Source organism: Vicugna pacos, chromosome 18 (genome assembly GCF_048564905.1).
Source record: "Vicugna pacos chromosome 18, VicPac4, whole genome shotgun sequence".
In the NCBI taxonomy this organism is placed as follows: domain Eukaryota; kingdom Metazoa; phylum Chordata; class Mammalia; order Artiodactyla; family Camelidae; genus Vicugna; species Vicugna pacos.
This window is the reverse complement of record NC_133004.1, coordinates 6,577,992-6,599,718: the sequence shown is the minus strand read 5'-3', so window position 1 is coordinate 6,599,718 and position 21,727 is coordinate 6,577,992. Positions and strand designations below refer to the sequence as shown.

At 45.0% G+C, this 21,727-nt stretch overlaps 1 protein-coding gene across 1 annotated transcript in view; it reads right to left on the bottom strand.

The window, feature by feature from the left end:
* The window catches only part of LOC140686882 (trafficking protein particle complex subunit 9-like), a 592,436-nt gene that overhangs the window by 218,404 nt on the left and 352,305 nt on the right, over positions 1-21,727 (bottom strand). The window contains exons 1-2 of the mRNA XM_072942047.1: positions 14,629-14,755; positions 11,951-12,124 (exon numbers count right to left, since the gene is read on the bottom strand). Of these exons, the coding sequence (XP_072798148.1) occupies positions 11,951-12,093 (143 nt within the window). The 5' untranslated portion in view covers positions 12,094-12,124; positions 14,629-14,755. Of the gene's footprint in view, positions 1-11,950; positions 12,125-14,628 lie in introns of the transcript that reaches the window.

Here is a 21,727-nt window from a genome sequence, read left to right as displayed (position 1 = left end):
CTCTCCCCTAGACACTCAGAATTGCGTGTGTTGTGAATAAAAGAATGAAGGGGTGGGACTCGAAAGGACAGGCAGAGCTGCTCTCCTAAGGGTCACTTCCTGCTGACACCCTTCACTGCCTCTTCTGTGTCAGTTCTAGTAAAAACCAAGCTCCTCCAAAGCCCTCCACCCCTAGGCCCTCTCCAGTGTCCTTCAAAGCAGGGTCACCCACCACCCTGGACCACACAGGGCAGTCTCCCTGAGTCCCCACCCCACAAGCCTCCAGGCCTCTACCCGGGCTGCTCCTGCCACCTGAGTCACCCTCTTGATTCCTTCCCCTGGCTGACTCTTACTCTGTCCCCAGAACTGAATGTAGAGCCAATTTCTTCCAGGAAGTCCTCCCTGATGATGTCCTTTAGCTCTTGGCTGGGCTCCATCTACAGCAGCACTGCTTGGCGACCAACTGGTATTTGTCCACCTGCTCCTATGAGACCATGACCTCTTGGAGGCCACGTGGGAAAAAGGAGTGAGGTGACAAGAGGGGTGGGAAGAGCAAACAGGAAAGTCGCAGCTCAAGTCCCAAATTCAAGGATTCTGTCTCAGATAAAAAGAATAAACTGTTTCATACGTGTGTCATTTGGCTATGATTTTTGTGGCTCATGGAAAACAAGAGCTTGGTGTTCAAGCCTGAAATCCAAGTTACATGCAAAGAAATGTATATATTCATATCCAAAGGAAACCAGAGCTGCTCAACAACACTTTGCAGTTAAAATCCAAAGGAACTTTGATAAAGGCAATCTCCCTCTCTCTCTTTATTTTTATTTATTTATTTTTTTTGGTATCATATAGTTTTAGAAGTATTTGTATAACTAAGTGATGGCTACAGCCTATGATTCTGCACTGGAGTGTTTGGGGCTAAGGAAGCCCAGATTACATGCACTGTGTAAATGCAATCACACCAACACAATGACAGGCGCCCTAGTGGCTGAGCTGAAGTTCCAAAGCAGAGAACCTTATGTTGGAAGACAGCTCTCAGTAGAAAGTAAGAAATGCAATGTTCTGTACTCAATTTCATTAGCTTTATGAGCCATTAACAGATAGTATGTCTTGTCTAATGAAACCCCAAAATATATTGTCATCTTCGATTTTCTCCATCTGACTGTTTTATGCTAAATTTGGATATCAAACCCTCACTCCATACGGAAAGCTCAGGCCTTAGCTGCAGCACAGTTACATCCCGTGGAAGAAAGCCGATCAAGGGAGAACAGGATAGTTTCCCTTCAGAAGCTGCTAAGTGTGGTTTTGCACCTGTATGTCATTTACAACCACGCCATCGTCAAAGGAGTAAGACCTTACATCTGTGGGGCAAAAAGCATTGCGGTGGTTCCGAACCATGAAAGAACACTGAGCTTTGTGCAACAGTCCTGAGGCACTTAAAGCGTACTTTCTCTGAAAGGCTCCGAAACTGACTCACTTCACCATTTCAGGTACAACCGGAATTAGTAGAGAGAACATGCCCTTGAAGTCTGACAAGGCCCTGCTGGAATCCTGCTACAGCATTTACTAGCTGCTAAATGAACCAATTCCTTAAACCTCTGAGGAGGCTTCCCAATCTTCAAAACGGGGCTGCCACCGCCCACTTGGGAGGCATGGATGTGAATGCAACACGCAAGTAGGGCGGCCGACTGGTACGTGACACGGGACCTGGCTAGTTTCCCTCCGCTGCCCTTCTCCCCCTTTAAACTTGCACTGTTCCCCCTGGTAAGGGTGAAGCCCCAGGAACAGACTGCCCGATTCTTCTGTATATCCCCGGATACATACCTTACCCTTAGGAGGTCAGAAAAACAACTGCCTCCTCCCCAGTCACTATCAATATTCTTAAGAGTCTGGGTTTTTTTAACTCTATGTTTCAGGGAGACTATTCAAGAATTGTTCAACCACCGTTCTCCAGGTTGGCTCCTCTCCCAACGCCCATCCCTTCTTACCTCAAATCTTCTGTCTGATTGCCTTTTGTTCGTGGGAAAGAGAGTCCGCTAGGGTGCGGACTCCCTAGGCCTCCCTCCCTTCATCACAGGAGAGTGTGACTACATTCTCCCAACTCCCCACTCCGACTCCAGCTTCTGAGGAGTTTCCCCTTCTGGACCCTGCAGCCTCTGGATCGTCCCAAGACGCGCACACGTGGCCAAAACCCTCTCTTCAGATTTCTTCCTGTGTGGCCCTGCCCACCCCCCAGAACCTTAAGGATAAATGCCATTGCTCTGAAAATCACAAACGCCGCTGACTGACACACCAAAGCTGCATGGTCCGGGCTTTCCTCCAAACCAGGCACAGCCCTGCCCCCCCTCAGACACAGTCTGCACCTCTTGAGATGAGCTGATCCACTTGCACGGCTGTGAACACCAGCTAAGAATGACGAATCCCAATGTGTATCTCTAGTCCGGCTCCTTCACCTGAGCCCCAGGCTCATAGACACGAGTGCCTCTTGGAAGTCCTAACTTGGATGACAAATGGCATCTTAAAAATGCCATATGTCAAAAAAAAGGCCTTATGTCCACCATTTACTCTAGACTTCGATTCCTGGCAGGTACCTCCCAGGCTCCCCATTTTAGTAACAGCCCCAGCACCCACCTAGGTGTTTGAGGTCACATTCAATTTCCACTGTTCCCTCCACCTGGCCCTGCCCTGGAATCAGTCTTGTTATTTCTGTCGCTAAGCCAGTCTCAAGTCTGGTTCTGCAGGGAGCACGATGGAAACCCACAAGCTCACAGCAAGGTGCACTGAGTCACAGTCCTCCGAAGGGAGTTCCCTGGAGGGGGAGGCATCTCCTGCTGCCAGTCACCTCAGAAGGCACTGGATTCTCACAAAGAAGGACCAGAAGAAGGGACTCAAGGATCTCCCGTGATCTGAGGTTTGAAGGGCCTGAGGTCTGGGGGAGCTCCTAGTTAGCTGACACTCCTGTCAGTGAGCAGATGAGGATGGTAGGAACCCAGGCAAGTCTGTTCTCGCTCCGACCCCTTTTCTCTCGGGAGCCACGGGAAAGGCCAGTTTCCAGGGCACAGACCGGCCATCACAGATCCCAGCCTGCATTTGCCAACCCAGACAGCCTAGACTCCTACTTGCGACTCTTACTTCTGTTCTGTTCCCCCCCAGAATGTGATGGACTCTTTCAGAAAGTCTGGACTGTCTCAAGCGAGACCAAGTCAGTGAAGGATGAAGTGTCCACATTTGGACCAGAGCATGAAAGGAGAAACAAGGCCTCATGTCCAGCATGACGGTGGTGGCCAAGCCCTTTCCCTGGGTGAGATGAACCAGGGTCGGGGTGAGAATGCAAGGTCCCTTCACGGCTGACAGGGGTGTTGGAGACTCACTACCGCAAAATAACCACACGGCCGTCAGTGGTGGACATCAGCTGCAACAGACACAGAGTCAGCTATTTACTGCCAAAAAGGGGTAAAAGTAAAGGCCGGTGCAGGGAGGCCTGCACGGCTGCTGAGGCAAACCACAGACCCGGCTCTGAATGCCCACTGGCTGAAGCAGAGAGGAAGCTACGGTCCCCTTTAGCGGTCCCTGTGTCCACCAGATCCAAGGGAACCAGTTACTTAGGACAAGGCAATGTTTTCCTGATACTTAGAAAAACCAGCCTCATAAAGGGAACAAAAGAGTGGCATGGTTTTAGGCCCGCTCCTGCCCCTCTATGAATGCAAAGTAAAGTAAATGGCACTGGGAAGGTGAATGCAAAAAAAAAACCAAAAAACAAAAAACCGGTGACTGCTTCCTCCAACAGCGTCCCCTGCAGCTGTCACCTCCGTGGCGGCCACTTCCTCACCAGTGACCGCCGGCCAGGAAGCGCCGTCACGCACGTCACACAGCGACAGCCAGGAACCGTGTGCCGAGCACGTTTGTGTAAAAGCCAGAATCAAGCAAGGTGCTGCAGATTTTGACTTTCCAAGTTTAAATACTCCATGAAAAAAATCCCTCAGCAGCCACCTAAATCAATTCGCATCTCACTTCTTCAAAACAAATAAACAAAATTAGTAAGAGAGCATTTGTTACCAAATATAAGGAAGAACTAACAGGTTCCTCAAAGCAAGGACTTTAACAGATATCAAACTCCAGTGGGTGATGTGCTAACATAGCAAAAATTCCAAAAAAGTAGAAAATAAGATGACTAGGATAATATACGAATCATGGCAACTGTTAAGTTTTTGCTTTTTATAGCGATGGAGACGGCACAGAGGGCGATCTGGCTATTCCAATGCAGGGTGTGCATAGCCCACATTTTCAGACCCAACAACATGCTCACGGGGTGGTATAAGGGAAAAAGGAAAATAGAAAAAGGAATAGAGGAACAGCCAAAATTAGAAACACACGAGAACAAAAATGACTTTGACAGCATTTACAAGAAATTACGTCAGTGTGATGAGGACAGGGACGTTGAGACGGTGAGACCCACCCTCACCTCCTGATCCAGGGAAGGCAGGGGCCTGAGGGGAGCGATGCTGCCGGGGGACCCCAACGTGGTCAGCGCCCCAAACCAAAACTTCACCTAGATGCGTGTAGACAGCTTTTGAGCTACAAAATGTGGTCGCATTTCAAGCTGGGCAACTTTACTCACTCCCACCAAGAGGAACAGGGGAGAATTAGGTTCTGCTCCTGAACCAAAGCATTGTTTAAAAAATTAATGACTGTGTAATAGTAAAAGCAACAATGGAGTAAAAGTCACTGGAGGAGAACGTGCTTGACCCGAGCTCACTGGCCACGTTATCTCACTGACGTTCAGATGCTGGCTGAGCCCTTATGGTACCAGAACAGACAGACCCACCAGGAGGGAGGTTTAATGCGCTGCTGTATTTTGATGCCGGCAGCCATGCCTGGTACACGAGGTTCTGGGTAAACAATGGTGACAGTGTCAACCACTATGGGCTAAGCACACATCCAGCTACTCCGCCAAATCCCAAGGGCAGACTTCAAAAGGCAAAAACAAGCTGGCATTCTCTGTTGGCTCTGCAGAATCAGAGCCAAGCAGTTGCTGAGCAAAAATGTCACCAGTGCCTCCTATGACAAAATAGGAGGCACTGGCGTGGGGCTGGGGCAGGGCTCCAGGCTTCCACTGATCACCCACCAGTCTGTCCAGGGGGTGAAGGAGGTCCCTGCTTTCATTGCACTGATGCACCTACCTTGAATGACGCCTTAGGACTCAACAGGAGGTGACAGGTGAGGTGAACGGAGCCAGCCTTGGTGTAGCACGGTTCTGGCAGCTATGCCCTCAGCAGTGCCCAGTTTCCTAAACCTGACACCTCATCTCCAAGGAGCAGAAGTGTAGTGTGGGCATGTAGATCACAGGGCCCTGTGAGGACAAGTACAGATCATGGCCACGACATGCCTCTCCCCTTCCTTAAGCCATAGAGGAATGTCCGGGGAGGAAGTGAAAATTATTCCAGAGCCCGCCAGGCACCACACGCAGGTGGGACACGGATCCCCTGTGTCTGTCATTCACAGGACTGGTGTGGATTTTCTTTTATCAATTCTCTGGCATCTTCTCCTCCATCTTACCAACAACAAGAAAGTAGAATCTGACCTTAGAATGACAGAGAATCACAGAGCCCCTCCTGCACATCGGGCCCGGCAGCACGTGCCATGTCCTCCGACCGTCACCTGTGGGACCGCCATGAGCGCTCTCCAGACTCAAGGCCCGAGGCCGTAGGCCGGGGAGACACAGCTCACCTCACTCTCCCCAGTAAAGGGGGACCACCTCTCGGCAAAGACATCTCACCCTCTTCTGCCCGAGGGACAGCTTGAAAGATACACAGGGAAACATAGTACAGGGTGAGGGGTTAGGCAGCCCAGAAGAGATCGTCTGCACTTCCAAGGCAGAGTGGGGCCTTTGACCTAATCACAGGGACAAAGTGAGGACGAATTTTTCCCTGCTGTGTCCCATACACCGTGACACGCCTTTCCCTGCGTAAGGAGCTAATTCGGAAGCCCCTGGCAGTGTTTCTGATGTCCTAACTTGGCATGGTGGCTGTCAGGCAGGGGAGAGGGCCTGAGCCGTGCTGGTGCTGGGCCTGGGAGGCAGGAGACATCGGCTCCACCCTGAGCTCAACCAGCACCTCGTTCTGCGTCTCGGGATTCAGAGTCTCATTTATAAGCAAAGGGATGAAACTGTCCCAGGACAGGCTGTCCAACAGGAATGAAATGAGAGTCATGTAAATAACTTTTCCCAGTTGCCACGTTTAAAATTTAACAAAAAAAAAACCAAGTAACTGATTTTAAGAACAGACCTTACTTATTCTACTGTATGTAAAATACTATCATTTTGACGTGTAATCAATATAGAAAGTAACAAGATAGTTTATATTCTTTTTACTAGACAAGTTTCAGCGTCTGATGTGCATTTGACCTACAGCACATCTCAGCTCAGACCGGCCTCCTCCCCAGCACTACTAACAACAGTAGCTGTGGCTACTCTATTGGACAGCAACTCCAGGGGTCCCCCCAAGTGTCCTGGCTGAAAAGGGGGAGTAAGTGTCCACACTAACCCTAAAAGGATCTCTCTGAAACAAAGGCGGATTTAGTTTTAAACGTCTGAAAACCGGCGGGCTACACCTCCTTCCCGCCTTGGCTACAAGAAAGCCCTCCTCCTTGATGATCCCATTCTGGATGTAGGGAAGCAATCTGTCACACAGCCAGGGTGGCCCGGCCTTCAGGTTGACTTGCCTGCTGTCTGTGTCCAGTCCCACGAAGTCCTCCTTCTCAAATAGGATGTAGAGGAGGGGGGTCTTCTCCCCAGAATTTTCGGGGTCGCCATCCAGCCACTTGGACTTGGGCAAGAAGAAGAGTGACTCAGTGAAGTCGTCTATCCTCTTCTCCACCACCCTGCAGTCCTCGTAGATTGAAGGCCACGTCGGTGTGCGGCTGCTCGGCCACCTCCCCATACAGCACAAAGACAAAGAGCTGAGAGTCGTAGAGCGTGGTGCCATACAGCTCCTCTGTGCGTGGAGCTTCTAGAAGGTCTTGGCCAAGAGGCAGTCAGTAATGGTGACAAGGCCCATGACATTGCGGTGGGTCTGGAAGTCACTCCATCCATTCTCGGGCGCATAGAGATACCTATAGTAGATACAGAGTGCCGCACGGTCTGATCTGGCTCACCAAGGAGATTCCATTATAGATGCAAAAGAAATTCTCTAAGATGATCCCCACGGGTTGGACCACAATCGGGAGAGTCTGGTGGTCCTCAGCGCACTGCACGTAGTCAGGGGCGTTCATGTTGCAGGCCCTGCCGAGAAGGGAGGGTAAATCGATGTACATACTGTGCTGTGGGCTGCGGGCCTCACTGGGATGCGGCGACCTGGTGTGCACCAGCCAGAAGGCAAGGGAAGTCCAAGCAAATCGGGGATAATTTTGTCCTCAGCGTCTGCACATGGCTACTGAAGCTCAGATCACATTACCCAGCTTTTGGTCTAGGCTTTCATCCCCTGCAGAAAAGGATCATTTCTTGTTTTCTGTTTCCAAGCACCTAGGCAGGCCCTGATGCAAAGTCGGTGCTCAAAACTGCTGAATAAATGAATGAATAAAGGAACTGCTTCCCCACCCCTCAGCAGGATATAATGAAAAGAACCATAGTAGGATCAAAATATCTGGATTTCAACACCAATTTATTTGAACCCCTAAGGTGCAGAATAATGGGTAAGAAAACTTGCTTTGGGGAGGAGGGTACAGTTCAGTGGTAGAGCACGTGCTTAGCATGTTCAAGGACCTAGGCTCAATCCACAGTACCTCATTTTAGAAAAATGAAACAAATAAATAGACTTAATTAACCCCCTCAAAAAATATTTTCTCCATTCAAAATTCAAAAAAAACCACCTTGCAATTGACACAACATTGTAAACTTGACTATACTTCAATTAAAAAAAAACTTCTTGCCTTACAAGAATATATCTGGATTATGGAAGTTTGCAAATGTAAAATGCCTAGGGTACCACCTGCATAAGAAGAAGGAACTGTACAAATGTACTATCCCTCATTTATGAGCCATTTTTCCTTTGGGGAGATTATAACTTCTCAGAGATATTTTTCTCATATTAAAAAAAAAAAGAAAAAGAAAACATTACCTGATTCTCCATACTGCTGAAGAATCAGATAACCCTATGAAAGCATCTGACCCACAGAGTTTATTCAATAAATGTTTGTTGAATGAATGAATAAACAAGCAAAGTGAATGCTGCTCCCTGCCACAGACCATCATAATGGTACTGCTTGGAAATGCCAAGCCCACGTTCCACCCAAATCTTCACTAACCACGTGGGTGACCTGGGCAGACCTGTGTGCTTCTCTCAACACCAGTTTATTCATAAATAGAAATGAGGGCAATAACACAAACCTAAAAGGGTTAGTGAGTCACGAATGAATAGTACCCCAACTTTGCAAGATGGAACTATTAAAGAAAATTGGGCAAAGAGTCCATAGGCCCTCTCCATATTATCTCTTACAACTACATGGGAATCTACATTACATCTAAAAATAAAAAGTCTATTATTTTAAAGAGGCTATTGAGTTTAAATCAGCTCACCGTCTCAAATAAGGAACACACAGTACAAATAAGACAATGCGCAGCCCATGAGATGCACTCAGTAAATATTCCCACTGAACCCACTGGTCCCTCCAAATTCAGAGCATGAGGATGTGTCCTCGTGGCCAGAGGCCACTGCACCTGAAGCTAAAAAAGCTAATGGTCCCCACTTTCAAAAGCTCCTGCCACCAACCTAGGTCTAATTTTGTATTTGTAATTTTTTTTCTTTTTATAAAATAGAAATCCCCAATTGCATAGCCTTCAGGTCACCAAAACCTGACCACAGAGATCATGATGGCAACCCTCCTTGGTGAAACAATAAAATGAAAAGCCATTTCCACAAGACCTGTGTGTAAATCTACTAGGGAACTTCATCCTGGACTGAGAGGAAGAGGACTGGGGAGGAGGGGGCAATCTGAGGCACACAGACCCATGGGCCACCTGTCCCACGATGGACATTACACTCAACCCTCACCCTCCAGGAACTTCAAAATACACACAGACAGAATGATGTGGACAATATATATGTATTTTTAAAGAAATTCCGACTCTCTAGCAGGTCTTGTATCTACCGAGACATAAATGGCTTATGTGTATAATGTTTCACAAAGCCTTAAAACATTACCACCCCAACTTGACACATTAAGAAACTAGGGATAGAGGTTTATCACATTGTGCAAGATTAGAGAGATGCCACATCAGACACTGTATTTAAACCCAAGCCTTTGCTCCAGTGCTCACACAAGAAAGTGTGACATACTGCCCCTTTCCTGCCCTCTCCCTGCAATAAATCTCTGAAGAGTCTTTTCTGTGCCACGTGGAATCACAATCACGTCAATTTACCACAAAGAGCTATGTGACTCCTTGGAGGACGTGTCAAAATCTAAAGGGTTGTGATGGGAGGAGAGATTTGAATTTTCTGTTTCTCAAAGGAAACATGGCTTTAAAAGAAACTGAAAAGCACTTATCTAGTCTAAGCCCTCATTGTGCAGAGAAGGAAATGGAGGCTCAGAAGAGATGAGGAAAGGGACTTATTAACAAATATTGCCTCAGTGCAGCACCAAGCCAGCCCTGGGCCCTTCTGGGGGAGTACCTGGAAGGCCCAGGAAAATGATTGTTAGAAAAAGGAAAGAGAAGAAGCATACAAGGCCCTGTCTCTACACCACCATACCATGAAGTTCCACCAAATTATCCAGTATTGGGTGCAGCCAAAATTTAGGTGGGCTAAAGAGGTTATAGAAACCTGGAAGTCTCAACCATAGTGGAAATTCCAACATTTACTGTTTTTTTCCAAGTTCAAGCACCAGTTCAGTGGGCGCTCCATACGAGGGACTACACGAGGCCTGGAGTTCTCCCAAATACAGATCTCTATTATCACGTGTGCAAACCACACACAGGCCCACCAGAAGAAAAACGCCCACACATAAGATGGAACTACTGAAACAGAAAAGAGCCAACCAGCATATATTGCTAGCAAAAACGGTGCTGCTAGAAATAGACTCATGGACATAGAAAGCAAACTGTTGTTAGCAGGCAGGAAAGGGAGGATTAACAGATACACATTAATAAATATAAAATAAATGACAAGGACCTACTATATAGCACAGGGTACTATTTTCAATTTCTTGTAATGAGTTGTACTAAAAACAATCTGAAAAACATTTATATACATATGCATAAGCTTATAACTGAATCTCTGCTGTACATCTGAAGCTAACATGGTAAATTTACAACACTTCAATAAAAAATAATTTTATATAATAAGTAAAAATAAAAGCAACGCCATAAAAAAAAAAGTAAAAGAACACGGTAATCCCCTTAGCTGTAGGTGGTGGAGAACTCTGCAAGCACCAAGTCCACTCGAATACTCCAGCACTGGCGGTCACTGATTCTAACCATCAGAGAATCACTTGGCTTCTACGAGGTTACTTTTCTCTTCAGTGAAAGGCTACAGTTGCGTCTAATGATGTATTGAATCTCATCATTCACAAACCCAAGAATTAATGAGGATTTCCCATAGGCCTGGCTCTGGACAGATGAAAAGATAGGGTCCCAGATATATTCATGTGTAGAAGAAGTTTATGCCATAAAGACATTAATTCTTCCTGCTTTGATAGACAGATTCATTGCAATTCTGATTAGAATTCCTCCCAGATATTTCATGGAATGTAACAAGTTAATTTATGGTCAGGAACAGCCAAGAAACTTCTTTAGAACCACCACTGGGAAGGGGTGGATAGGTCATGCATTTCAACTGGTCTTTCTGATGTGATGAAAACGTTCTGGAATAATAATGGTTGCACAAATGTGAATATGCTAAAAGCTGCTGAATTCTAACATTCAAGTGGGTGGACTTCATGGTGTGTGAACAATATCACAATAAAGCTGTTATATGAAAAAATCCTTCTTGCCAATTATTTTTCCCTCTATACTACTAGTCTGTCCCACAATTTAAGTAAAACAAACAAACAAAAAAAACAAAACAAACCAGATTTTGCCAGGAGCTCTTTAGGAGTGCAATGTCCCTGGGTCTCCAACGCCTCAGGTTGTGCTGTTCCTGTTAACACACAATAGCTGGGCTGGACTAGTTAGGGACTATAAGTATCTTTTTAAGATCGACGGTCTCACGTTTCACCCTGGGAGAGTGAATGATGGAGGATGAGACAGCCTCATGCCTTCAGCTCATTTTTAACTGAACCAAGCCCTGCTTTCACCACTGTAATCCCTCTCAGTATAAAAACATGTGACATCAACAAGCACCGCCATCATAACACCTGAAAGTGTTCAAGGTACTTACCTGGGGCAGAAATCCTGATCAAGGAGACAGAAGCTCCCTCAGCACTGCCGCTCCCTTTTCCCGACTCCACCAGGAGAAGCTGGGAGTTACAGCCGCGGGCTCTCAGCCTGGGGAGCAGCGCCCACGCCGCTAATCTGGACCTCAGGGATCGGGAAAGGGAGAGGAAGGCAGCCCCAGGGTCGCGGGGCAGGGAGAGCGGGGTGGGGGACGCGGGCTGCAGCCCCGCTCGGAGGCCAGCCCCAGCCCCAGCCCAAGCCGCCCGCCCCGTCCGGGTGTGCAGACCCCGCCCGCCCGGGACACAGCCCGCCCAGTGGTGGGGACGGGTCGGCGGCCTAGGAGAGGAAGCCCGGGAGGGGAGGACTCGCGGGCGGGAGAGGGGAAGCGGACGCCAGCCGCGGACTCAGGGGAGCCCGGCTGGGCCAAGAGGCGGCAGGGGCACACCTGGCCCTGGACAGCTGTGGCCGGGGCGCCGGGGCAGGTGGCGCGGGCAGAGGGGTCTGGCCCGAGCAATCCAGCTGAACACACGCTGACTGGCGCCCTGGGGGGCTGTGACACGCCGACCGCCCTCCCGCAGCCGCCTCACCCCTTTCCCGATATCCCCTCACCTTGCACTTCCACAGCCAGAGGCCCCGGCCCCAGGCAGTAGCCAAAGGCCTACAGGGCGACAGAGCTGAGAAGCCATTGGGGCCGATCCCCGGCTCGGAGCTGGAGCTTCCAACCCGCGGTCCAGCTGGCAGCAACTGCGCATGCGCAGGAGGGCCAGCGATCCGCTCTGGGTCCTGAGAGAGAAGGGGAACCGAGGGAGGGAGAATAGGGGAGGAGGAGGGGAGGCGGGGAAAAGTGGAGGGAGACACATGGACAGGAGGAGCAGAGGGAAGGCAGTTATCTGGAATTGGGAGGGGAGTAACAGAGATGGGGAGAAAGCGTTTTACCTCTTGTGGCACCCCGAAGGAGGCAGCAGTCCTGCCTATACACCCTTCTCTTACCCGTCATTGCCCACAGCTCATATTTTACGTCCCTGGCCCAGCCCTCCAGCTAAGGTCTCTGCAGAAACCCTACGGGTATCATACCCGTTGCCCCCACAAGGAGCTAGGTTTACTGTTGCTCAGGGAACCAAGCACCCGCAGGTGTTGTTTCTCAGAACTACCTTGGGAAGAGTACATATTCCCCTTTTACACGCTGGGAAACAGGCAGGCACGATCTCTGCCTTAGCGCCACTGTCCCAAATGTTGGGCTGGCAGGGAGCAGGAGGTAAAATGTCAGAGCCCCAGAAGGAGCAGACTGCCTGAGTGTTGGTGTAGAGTCCCCATCCCTCCTGGGTAAACCACACCCCAACCTCGGGGAATAATCAAGGGCTCACCGTAGGCCCCTGTGTGTGGGAGAGCTGCCCTCAGTCCCAGTGTCCAACTTGCTAGGTAGGTTGAAGTGTTATTGAGTCCAAATTCATTCTCCTCAGTGCAGGACAGGCCAGTAAGTTGGGAGACCAAGTGTTGGGGCATGGAATAGCAAGTTTCTGTAGACCTAGATGGCAAACTAATGTCCTGGAAAACCATCTCCCCAAGTCAGAATTCAGGCTGCTTTCCTATGTGCTTGGTTTTTGCAAACTTCTTGGTGTAGGAATTCCTTCTTGTTAGAATCCTTTGTTCTTGCAGCTATCTCCCTGGGTCAGATCCCTGTAAACCTCCAACAAAACAAACGTTATTTTCTATTCTGCAACGTGTTATCTTTATATGATTGGAAAAGTGTTAAATACCCTTAAAGGTCAGAGCCTTCAGAATAGGCTCTCCTGTATATTTTAGGCTCTAGGCAACATTGTTTTACAAGCAAGAAGAAGCCTAGGAGACAGAGCACAGGGTTAAAGTCAAAGGAACAGATCTAATATGGAGTCAGATTTCTTCTTTTCTATTACTGTGGCAGAAGCCACTTGAGGATTTAAATCCCTTAAAGTTAAAAATAAGTAAAACTTTAAAGGAATTTACATACATTGGTGGGAACTTGCATAGCATATCTGGAAAAACACACAAAGGATTGTAAACATTGGCATCTCCAGGGAGGCGTGTAAGAACAGAGGATGAGGGAAAACTTCTTTCACTTGAGTATTTTTTGCTCTGTTTGAAATTTTTTAACCATATGCATATATTTCTTTTTCAGTTAAAATAAATGTGTAATGGAGCAAAGGAGTAACTAGTTCAGCAAATACAGCAGCCATAGACTCACTGAGTCATCATTTTCGATTTAAGCCAGGAAGCATTGATTGTCTCTCTCCTATGTGCCCAGTGCTGTTTTAAAACTTTTTTATATATTTTTTTTTATAAAATAATAACATGCTATCCCTCACCCCTGCTCAGGGCTGGTGGGAAACCAACTGAGTTTTTATTGAGTTGTTTTCCAAGGAGTAGAGATGAGTTATAAACAGAACACAACTTCAGGGCAAAACAGGCGGACTGGTTTTCCAGCAGGCCAGATAGCGATGACGGGTTTTCAATAGAGGCGCACAGAGGCTGAGAGAGAAAGCCTCCAGGACCCTACAGAAATCTGCCCACAGTGCCTTCTCCATGGCACTACTGAAATAGGAAAGAACAAATCTGACTCCATATTAGATCTGTTCCTTTGACTTTAAACCTGTGCCCTGTTTCCTAGGCTTAGTCTTGCTGTTTCTGCACCTTTTGTGAAACAATGTTGCCTAGATCCTGAAATATACAGGAGACCCTATTCTCAAGGCTCTGACTTTGAAGGATATTATCACTTTTCCATTCGTATAAAGATAACAAGATACAGAATAGAAAATAACATTTGCTTGTTGGAGGTTTACACGGATCTGACCCAGGTGAAGAGCTGCAAGAACAAAGGATTCTAACAACAAAGAATTCATACACCAAGTTTGCAACAACCAAGCATTCCCGCTTCCCCTTTTTAATATAAGAAGAGCCTGAATTCTGACTTGGGATGATGGTTCTCCAGGACATTGGTCTACCATCTTCTCAGCTGGCTTTACAAATTAAAGCCGCTATTTCTTGCCCCAAATCCTTGTCTCCTGATGTGTTGGCCTATAATGCACGAGTAGAACAAGCGTGGACTCGGAAACACAAACATACATTGAAAGTACGCATTTGGTATATTAAATGACCTGCTTCCACTCGTATTCCTGAGGTTTTCTTCTCTTGACCACTCCTACTATATTTATGAAAAACCTGTCATGTGGACACATTTCCTTCTCTAGCCACTACCCTTCCATGTAAAAACTGATGCCAAGAAGGCAATGGAAGTTGCTAGAAGGTATTACCTGGCCAAAAAAGAGCAGAAGTGGGTTCTGGCTGATGTTCAGGAGCAGGCCGGGGCACCTGACAAGATGTCATAAGTACGGATAGACAGCTGGGCACCAAAGGAGAAGCTTCTAAACTTCCATGAGGGACTTGGATAGGAAGGAACAGTCCCAGACTATAGCTCTGATCCCACCACGAGCTTCCTGGGCAAGGCTGGGCAAGTCATTTAAATTCTCTAGACCCGTGCTGTCCAACACGGGAGCCACCAGCCACATGCAGGATTATGATGTTATTCTGTAGCCAGACAGAATTATAAAAAAACACTTTATTGCAAAGGGTCAGCAGGTATAATATTTAAAAACATTATTGGTTATCTTGCCCTAACAAGTTATTTTTGTATGTCTAGCTTTCTGTGGGTTGTAATGCCTGCGACTAATGTTTCCCTTACAGTGAGGTATTTTGAAATTATAAGTTACTGGACACAGTACACTCATATCACAGTTGAAAAAAACTGATCTAAATAAGCAAGGTGATCTGACTTAGTAGTTATGAGCAGGGGCTCTGGGGCCAGCCTGCATAAGTATTAATTCTCACTCTCCCTCCAGGGAGTTCTGTGTGAATCTTGGACAAATTATTGTTGCTGTTGTTGTTGTTGTTGTCATTGTCATTGTTATTATTTGTGCCTCTTTTTCCTTACCTTTTAAATAGCGAGGAAAATGTAGACTCTATCCCCTACAGTGTTGGCAGGATTAAATGAGTAAACGTCTGTGCTGCCCACTTCCCTGGGTTTCAGCATTCTCCAGGCAATCAGTGCAAAACGCAGTGGCATTCTCCACTGTCTTCGTCAGTCTGGGATTCTGTAACAAATTACCGTGTGTCGGGTGGCTTAAACAACCAGCATATTCCTTATGGTTTGGAGGCTGAGGCTTTCAAGGTCAATGTATCTGGGAGAGGATTGCCAGCTCGAAGATGGCTGTCTTCCCACTATCTTCATGGCCCAGAGAGGAGAGAGAAGCAAGCACTTTGGGGCCCTGTATAAGAACACTAATACCATTCATGAGGGCTCTACTCTCATGACCTCATTTTAGCCTACTAATCACCTCCCAAAGGCCCCGCATCCCTATATCATCACCCTGGGAGATGAGGTTTCGACATATGGATTTTGAGGGGATGCATTCAGTCCACACATCGGCTAACTCTCCCAAACATGCAGTCATCAAACCTGTAGCTAATTTCAAAATAATGTTTATATCTCTCTGCCCATTTCCATTCCTACATCTACTAACACTGAAGCCCTGCTACATTTTATTTCTTATTTTCCTTGTGAGGTTTAATTGATTCCTCTAACTCCAAGGATTCGCTCACTCCAGTCTGCTTGACAGCCCTGCCAGGTAGGTCTTCCTTAAAACACCTTCCCACTTCACCTGGTTGTTTTTTAGGTGTAAATGTCAGAATTCTCTCCACACCCCATCCTAGACCTTTAATCCCTTACACTACCGCTCACTATGTTATTTTCCTATTACCACTGTAACAAATTCCCATAAGCTTAATAGCTTAAACCAGCACAGACTTATCAGCTTATGGCTGTGGATGTCAGAGATCCAACACAGTTCTCATTGGGATAAATTCAAGATACCAGCAGGGTTCCTTCCTTCTAGAGGGTCTAGAAGAGAATGTTTCCTTTTTTTTTTCCAGTTTACAGAGGTCACCCACCTTCCTTAGCTTGTGCCCCTCAACTTCCTCCATTTTCATGGTCAGCAGCCTTTCTGAACATTGCTCCATCGCTACACCTCCCTCTGATTTTAAACTCAGCTGGGAAATATCCTCCATTTTAAGGACCCCTGTGATTACATTCAGCCCACCTGGACAATCCAGACTACTCACCCTATTGTCTCATCTCAGGATCCCCTTGTCCCATCCCACTCAGGCAGTATGTATGTGGCTGTGACATTCACCTTGTGTAACATTTCCTCATGAGCAATTTATGGTTCAAGGCACTTATAAGTGACTTTTTGTTTTTCTTCCTTATCCTTTCTACATTCAGTTTGTCTGGTGAGATTATATGAATCCTTTTTATTTGTGCCCCTGCACTAATCTATAATAATGTATCATGGGTTTAAAGGCTAACTAATAGACAATTTAGGAGACAGAAATCCTCTAAGATTTTTAATCCTAAAATATCTGTCATCCCTTTTGCCATGTACAGTAACATGTCACAGGTGGCTACCCTGTTGCCAGGGAGGGACATGATTCTGCCATCACACTCCCCTCATTCTCACCAATGTGCTGATCAACTAACCAAGGATCTATGCTCTCCAATTCACTCACTTCCTCCTCCTTTCCATTGACTATCCTGTTCCCACCGTTTCCTTCATTCACCACATCAGGATTTCATGACCACATTCTCCCCTAAGTGAAATGGGTATGTTGCATCTAATGTCTGACAGCTGTTCTTATTGTATATGCACACACTGACCTACACATAATCCCGTCCATCTCTTTATTTTCCTAGAATCTTCCAGAAGAATCAGTTCCATGATGATGATGATGATACTGACAATGATGACAGGGGCCTCTCAAGGATTCTGATAAAGAGGGAATCGATAAAGGGAGGGAATCATTGCAAAATTGCCCCAGAAACAGGCTTAAAGGTAAATAACTCTTATAGTGTTTAATGAAATTGACTAATATTTAACTATTTTTAAGACTTTATATCACTGAATTTAAAATTTTAACGGGAATTTTCATTCACCACTAACCAAGATTCAACTCTGGGACCAAAATCTAAGGATTTCTGTCTTCTAAAAAATTGTCCACTAGCTTTTTAAACACGTGATCCTTTTAAAAAGTTTAGTGCTGGGCTGAAAATAAGCAGGATTCATATAATCTCACGAGACACAGTGAATGTGGAAAGACTAAGAAATAAAAACAAAAAGCCATTCATAACGTCTTGAACTTTACGTTGCTCACAGGAGAAAATGTTTGCCAATGTGTGTGTCACATCAACATGACGACTGAGTGGGATGGGGAAGCTGATCTTCCTCATCAGTCATTTATGCTTATTTGTTAGATGCCAAAACAGTTTCCTCATTGAAATTGCTTCTAACAAGTATGGAAGAATTTAGTTTCTACCAAAAGCAGGCTAAACATTTTCCCCTGCTTTCAGGTCTCTGGACTGAATGTCCCCACAAGAAGGACATGATTATGTTTCATAGGGAAGTCTTCCTGAGAAGCAACAGGCTTTTCTAGGGCAGAACTGCAGGGCCCCCCATGGAGGGCTGGAGGAGGTCTAGAGGGGACACTGGAAAAACAGCAGGAGTGAATTCAGATACTGCTGCTCAGGTCGCCAAAGACAGCATTGCTATCTCTAAGGATATGACATTCTCCCAAATTTTCCATGAGTGAAGGAGCCTGTGAACACTAAGCAGGTTGTTAAGACACAGCAGCACATAATTTGCGTGACAACACAATTAGAGTATGATTTGATATTTGGAAAATAACTAGCCCATTGTTCTTTGAAACTGCAGCAGTAGCAATAGAAATAAAAAAGACTGAGCCGTCTTGGAGACAACAATCAATAAACAATTCTAAATCTGCAGAATTCCTTGACAATATTCAAGCAGTGAGCTAGATGTGTGCTGCAGATACCTCTTACTGCAGGGCTCACTCCTGCAAAGCATAGAACTAGTTTCTCAGCACACAGAGGGAACCAAGTCAAGATTCCTAATCTTTTGAGATTTACTAAATGGCTGGAAAGATCAGACAAGTACATACAGGCAAATATGATTAAATGTAATCAAATAATATCAAATGTGATTTGAGCACAGACGAAAGAGAAATTCCTTTCACCTGGGATCTAGAGAGACTTCTTCAGAAAATGTGGCTTTGGAGACGGCCAAAGACATGGGTGGAATTTTGGCAGAACTGGATGTAAGGAATTTAAAAACTTATTCTATAATTCATATAAAAATTCAAAGGATCCCAAAAATCCAAAACAACTTTGAACAAGAAAAACAAAGTTGGAAGACTTGCACTATCTGATTTTCAAACTTTTTTTATAAAGCTACAGTAATCAGAAATTATGATGTTGGTGTAAAACAGGAAAATAGAATAATGGAACACAATAGAATGTTCAGAACTAAACCAAGACTTATACAGACAATTGATTCTCAAAAAGGATGCTGTGGAGAAATGATCTTTTCAGCATGTAGTGCTGGAACAATTAGATAGTGATACGCAAAAAAAAAAAAAATGAACTTTGATCCACACCTCACAAAATATACAAAATTTATCTCAAAATGGATCATAGATCTTAATAGGAAATCTAAAACTATAAAACAGCTAGGAGAACAAGCATAGGCTTAAGCTTTATGGCCTTGGGTTTGGCAAATTTTTCTTTGCTATGACACCAAAAGTATCATCTATTTTAAAAAGAAACTGATAGAGTGAACTTTATGAACATGAAGACTCTTCAATGCTCTTCTAAACACTGCTAAGCAAATGAAAAGACAAGCCATAGACAGAAGCTATTTGCAGATCATATATCTGATAAAGGTCTCTCTTTGTATCTGATCCAGAATAAAGAGGTCTCAAAATTCAATAATAATTCAAACACCTGAATGAATGAGGCCAGAAAACACACTTCAGTAAAGATATCCAGATGGATAATAAGCATATGAAAAGATGCTGATTAAAGGTGTCATTAGTCATTAGAGAAATACTTTTAAAAACCACAGTGAGATACTAGTTCACATACATACTAGAATGAATACAGTTAGAAAGACTGACCTTACAAGGTGCTGGCAAGGAAGTAGAGCAACCAGAACTGATACACACCACGAGGAATTTACAATAGTACAACCATTTTGGAAAAGTCTTTAACAGATTCTTTTAAAAAGGTAAACACCTATGTACCATATAATCCAGACATTCCTCATCTGGTGCTTTAGAAAGGAAATGCATATGTCCATACAAAGACTTGTAACCAAATATTCACTGCTATTTTATTTATAATAGCACAAGTTGTAAATAACCCATGCATCCATCAAGAAGTAAATGCAGAAAGAAATGATGGTCTATACAAACACTGCTCACAATAAACTCTTCAGTAAAAACTCAGCACTAAACAATACTCTACTATAAGACAAATAAGCTATTAATACAGCAACACAGATGATTCTCAAAATAATTACACTGAATGAAAGAAGTCAGACAACATAGAGTAGATACTGCATGAATCCATTCATATAAGGATCTTGAAAATGCAAACCAATATGTTGTGATAGAAAGCAGATCAATGGTTCCCAGGGGAAGAGATGGGGAGGGAGGGAGGGACAACAAAAGTCAGGAGAGAAGCTTTGTGGGTGATGGGTATGTTCACTGTCTTGAGTGTGGTCATGGTTCCTTGGGGATATACTTACGTCAAAACGTATTAAGCTGTACACTTTAAACGTGTGAAAATTATTTTGCCAAGTATAACTCAAAGCTGTTTTAAGAAAAAAGGCACTTTAGTCCTGATCCACCTCAGCGCCTGATTGGAGTGACATGATCAGTCCCTCACACTGTCTGCCTAACGGGAAGGTAGAAAAGCTCTCACGGAAGATAACATGGATTTTTCATTTGCAATGTCTGCCATGTAATAAAGAATTTCTAGACATGCAACATGTCCAGACTATATGACAGATAACATGAGAATAAGGAGCATTAGACAAAGGATGCAAACCCCAGGTGATGTAGGCATCAGAGTTACCAATAAAGGCTATAAAATACTTTTAATATATTCAAGAAAATAAGGAAATGATGGGACAATAGATAACAGGGTAGAGACTTTCACCAGAGAAATATACTGGAATGTATTTTTAGGAAAAATCAAACTGATACTCTAGAACTGAAGCTTTCAGCTCTGGAAACAGGTAAACAGAGCTAATTAGGATCCCTTTTAAGTAAAACTTTCAGTAATTCTGGGTAAAATATAACAACAAATTAACACAGAGCTAACTATGGAGAGAGAAGTTCCCTGATGACAATACAAAGAGGACACTTAAAGCCCAGAGTGGTCATCTTGTGAGCTGATGCCACCGCACCCTGGAGGGAAGGGGTTTTCATCTGCACATAAATAGGGATACAATGTCCATGTAGGAAAAAGGGTCCATACCAGATGTAGAAGACTCTTCCTCTATATCTATATAGTCAGAGACAGAGATGTAAAGTGGCAGCAGAGGTCACAGTGACACAGGGCCCTGGGCCAAGGAGTGTGAGCACCTCTGCAAGCTGGGAAAGGTAGGATGACGAATCCCTCCCAAGAGCCTCGGTGTGGAACTTAGCCTTGGCCACTCGTTGGTTTTAGCCCACTGACATTGACTTTGCACTACTGCACCCTAGAACAGTGAGAATATGAATGTGTATTGCTTTAAGCCACTGAGTCTGTGGTCCTTTGTTACAACAGCAATAGGAAAGGAACTCAGGAACCAATATGAACTTGAACCACAGGCTGCCTGCTGTGCTGGCAGGAAGTCCTTTGTCTCTGATCCTGGGGGAGTGTCCTGTCCTCTGGCAGCATCCACAAACTACCTCATGCTAACTTGGCAGTTTGCAGAGGGTTAAATCTTATCCCTGCACAGTTCTTCATATTTAGTTAATAAAAATGATGGTGTCATCATGGGTATTTTTCCATCTTTTAAATACCCTTCAGTCTTCTAATAAAGCTACTTCTAATTAAGAGACCGTGTAAATAGTTTTCAATCTTCATAATAAATAACTGTGGTTTTATCTGGTTACTTAAATTATGAATAATAATGTTCACATTTGTAAAAGTTACTAAAATCAACATTGTTTAATGAAAATATCATTTCTTTTTGCATGAACATGTATTAACTACAAGAAATGTTCCATGCTTTCTTCTACGATTTACTGTTAGAGCCTTAAAGAATAATATTTCCCTCAAAAGATATTACGGCAAAGGGATTTCTTTTGGTGGAACTGTTCCGGCATCAAATCTGGTGCATGTCTCAGGCCACTGGCAACATAGAGATGATAGAAATTAGGAGGCATTATAAACACAGAATCATTTTTAAAGGAATTAAAAAAACTGGATGTGTGTAAACAAAGAATCAGAGAATA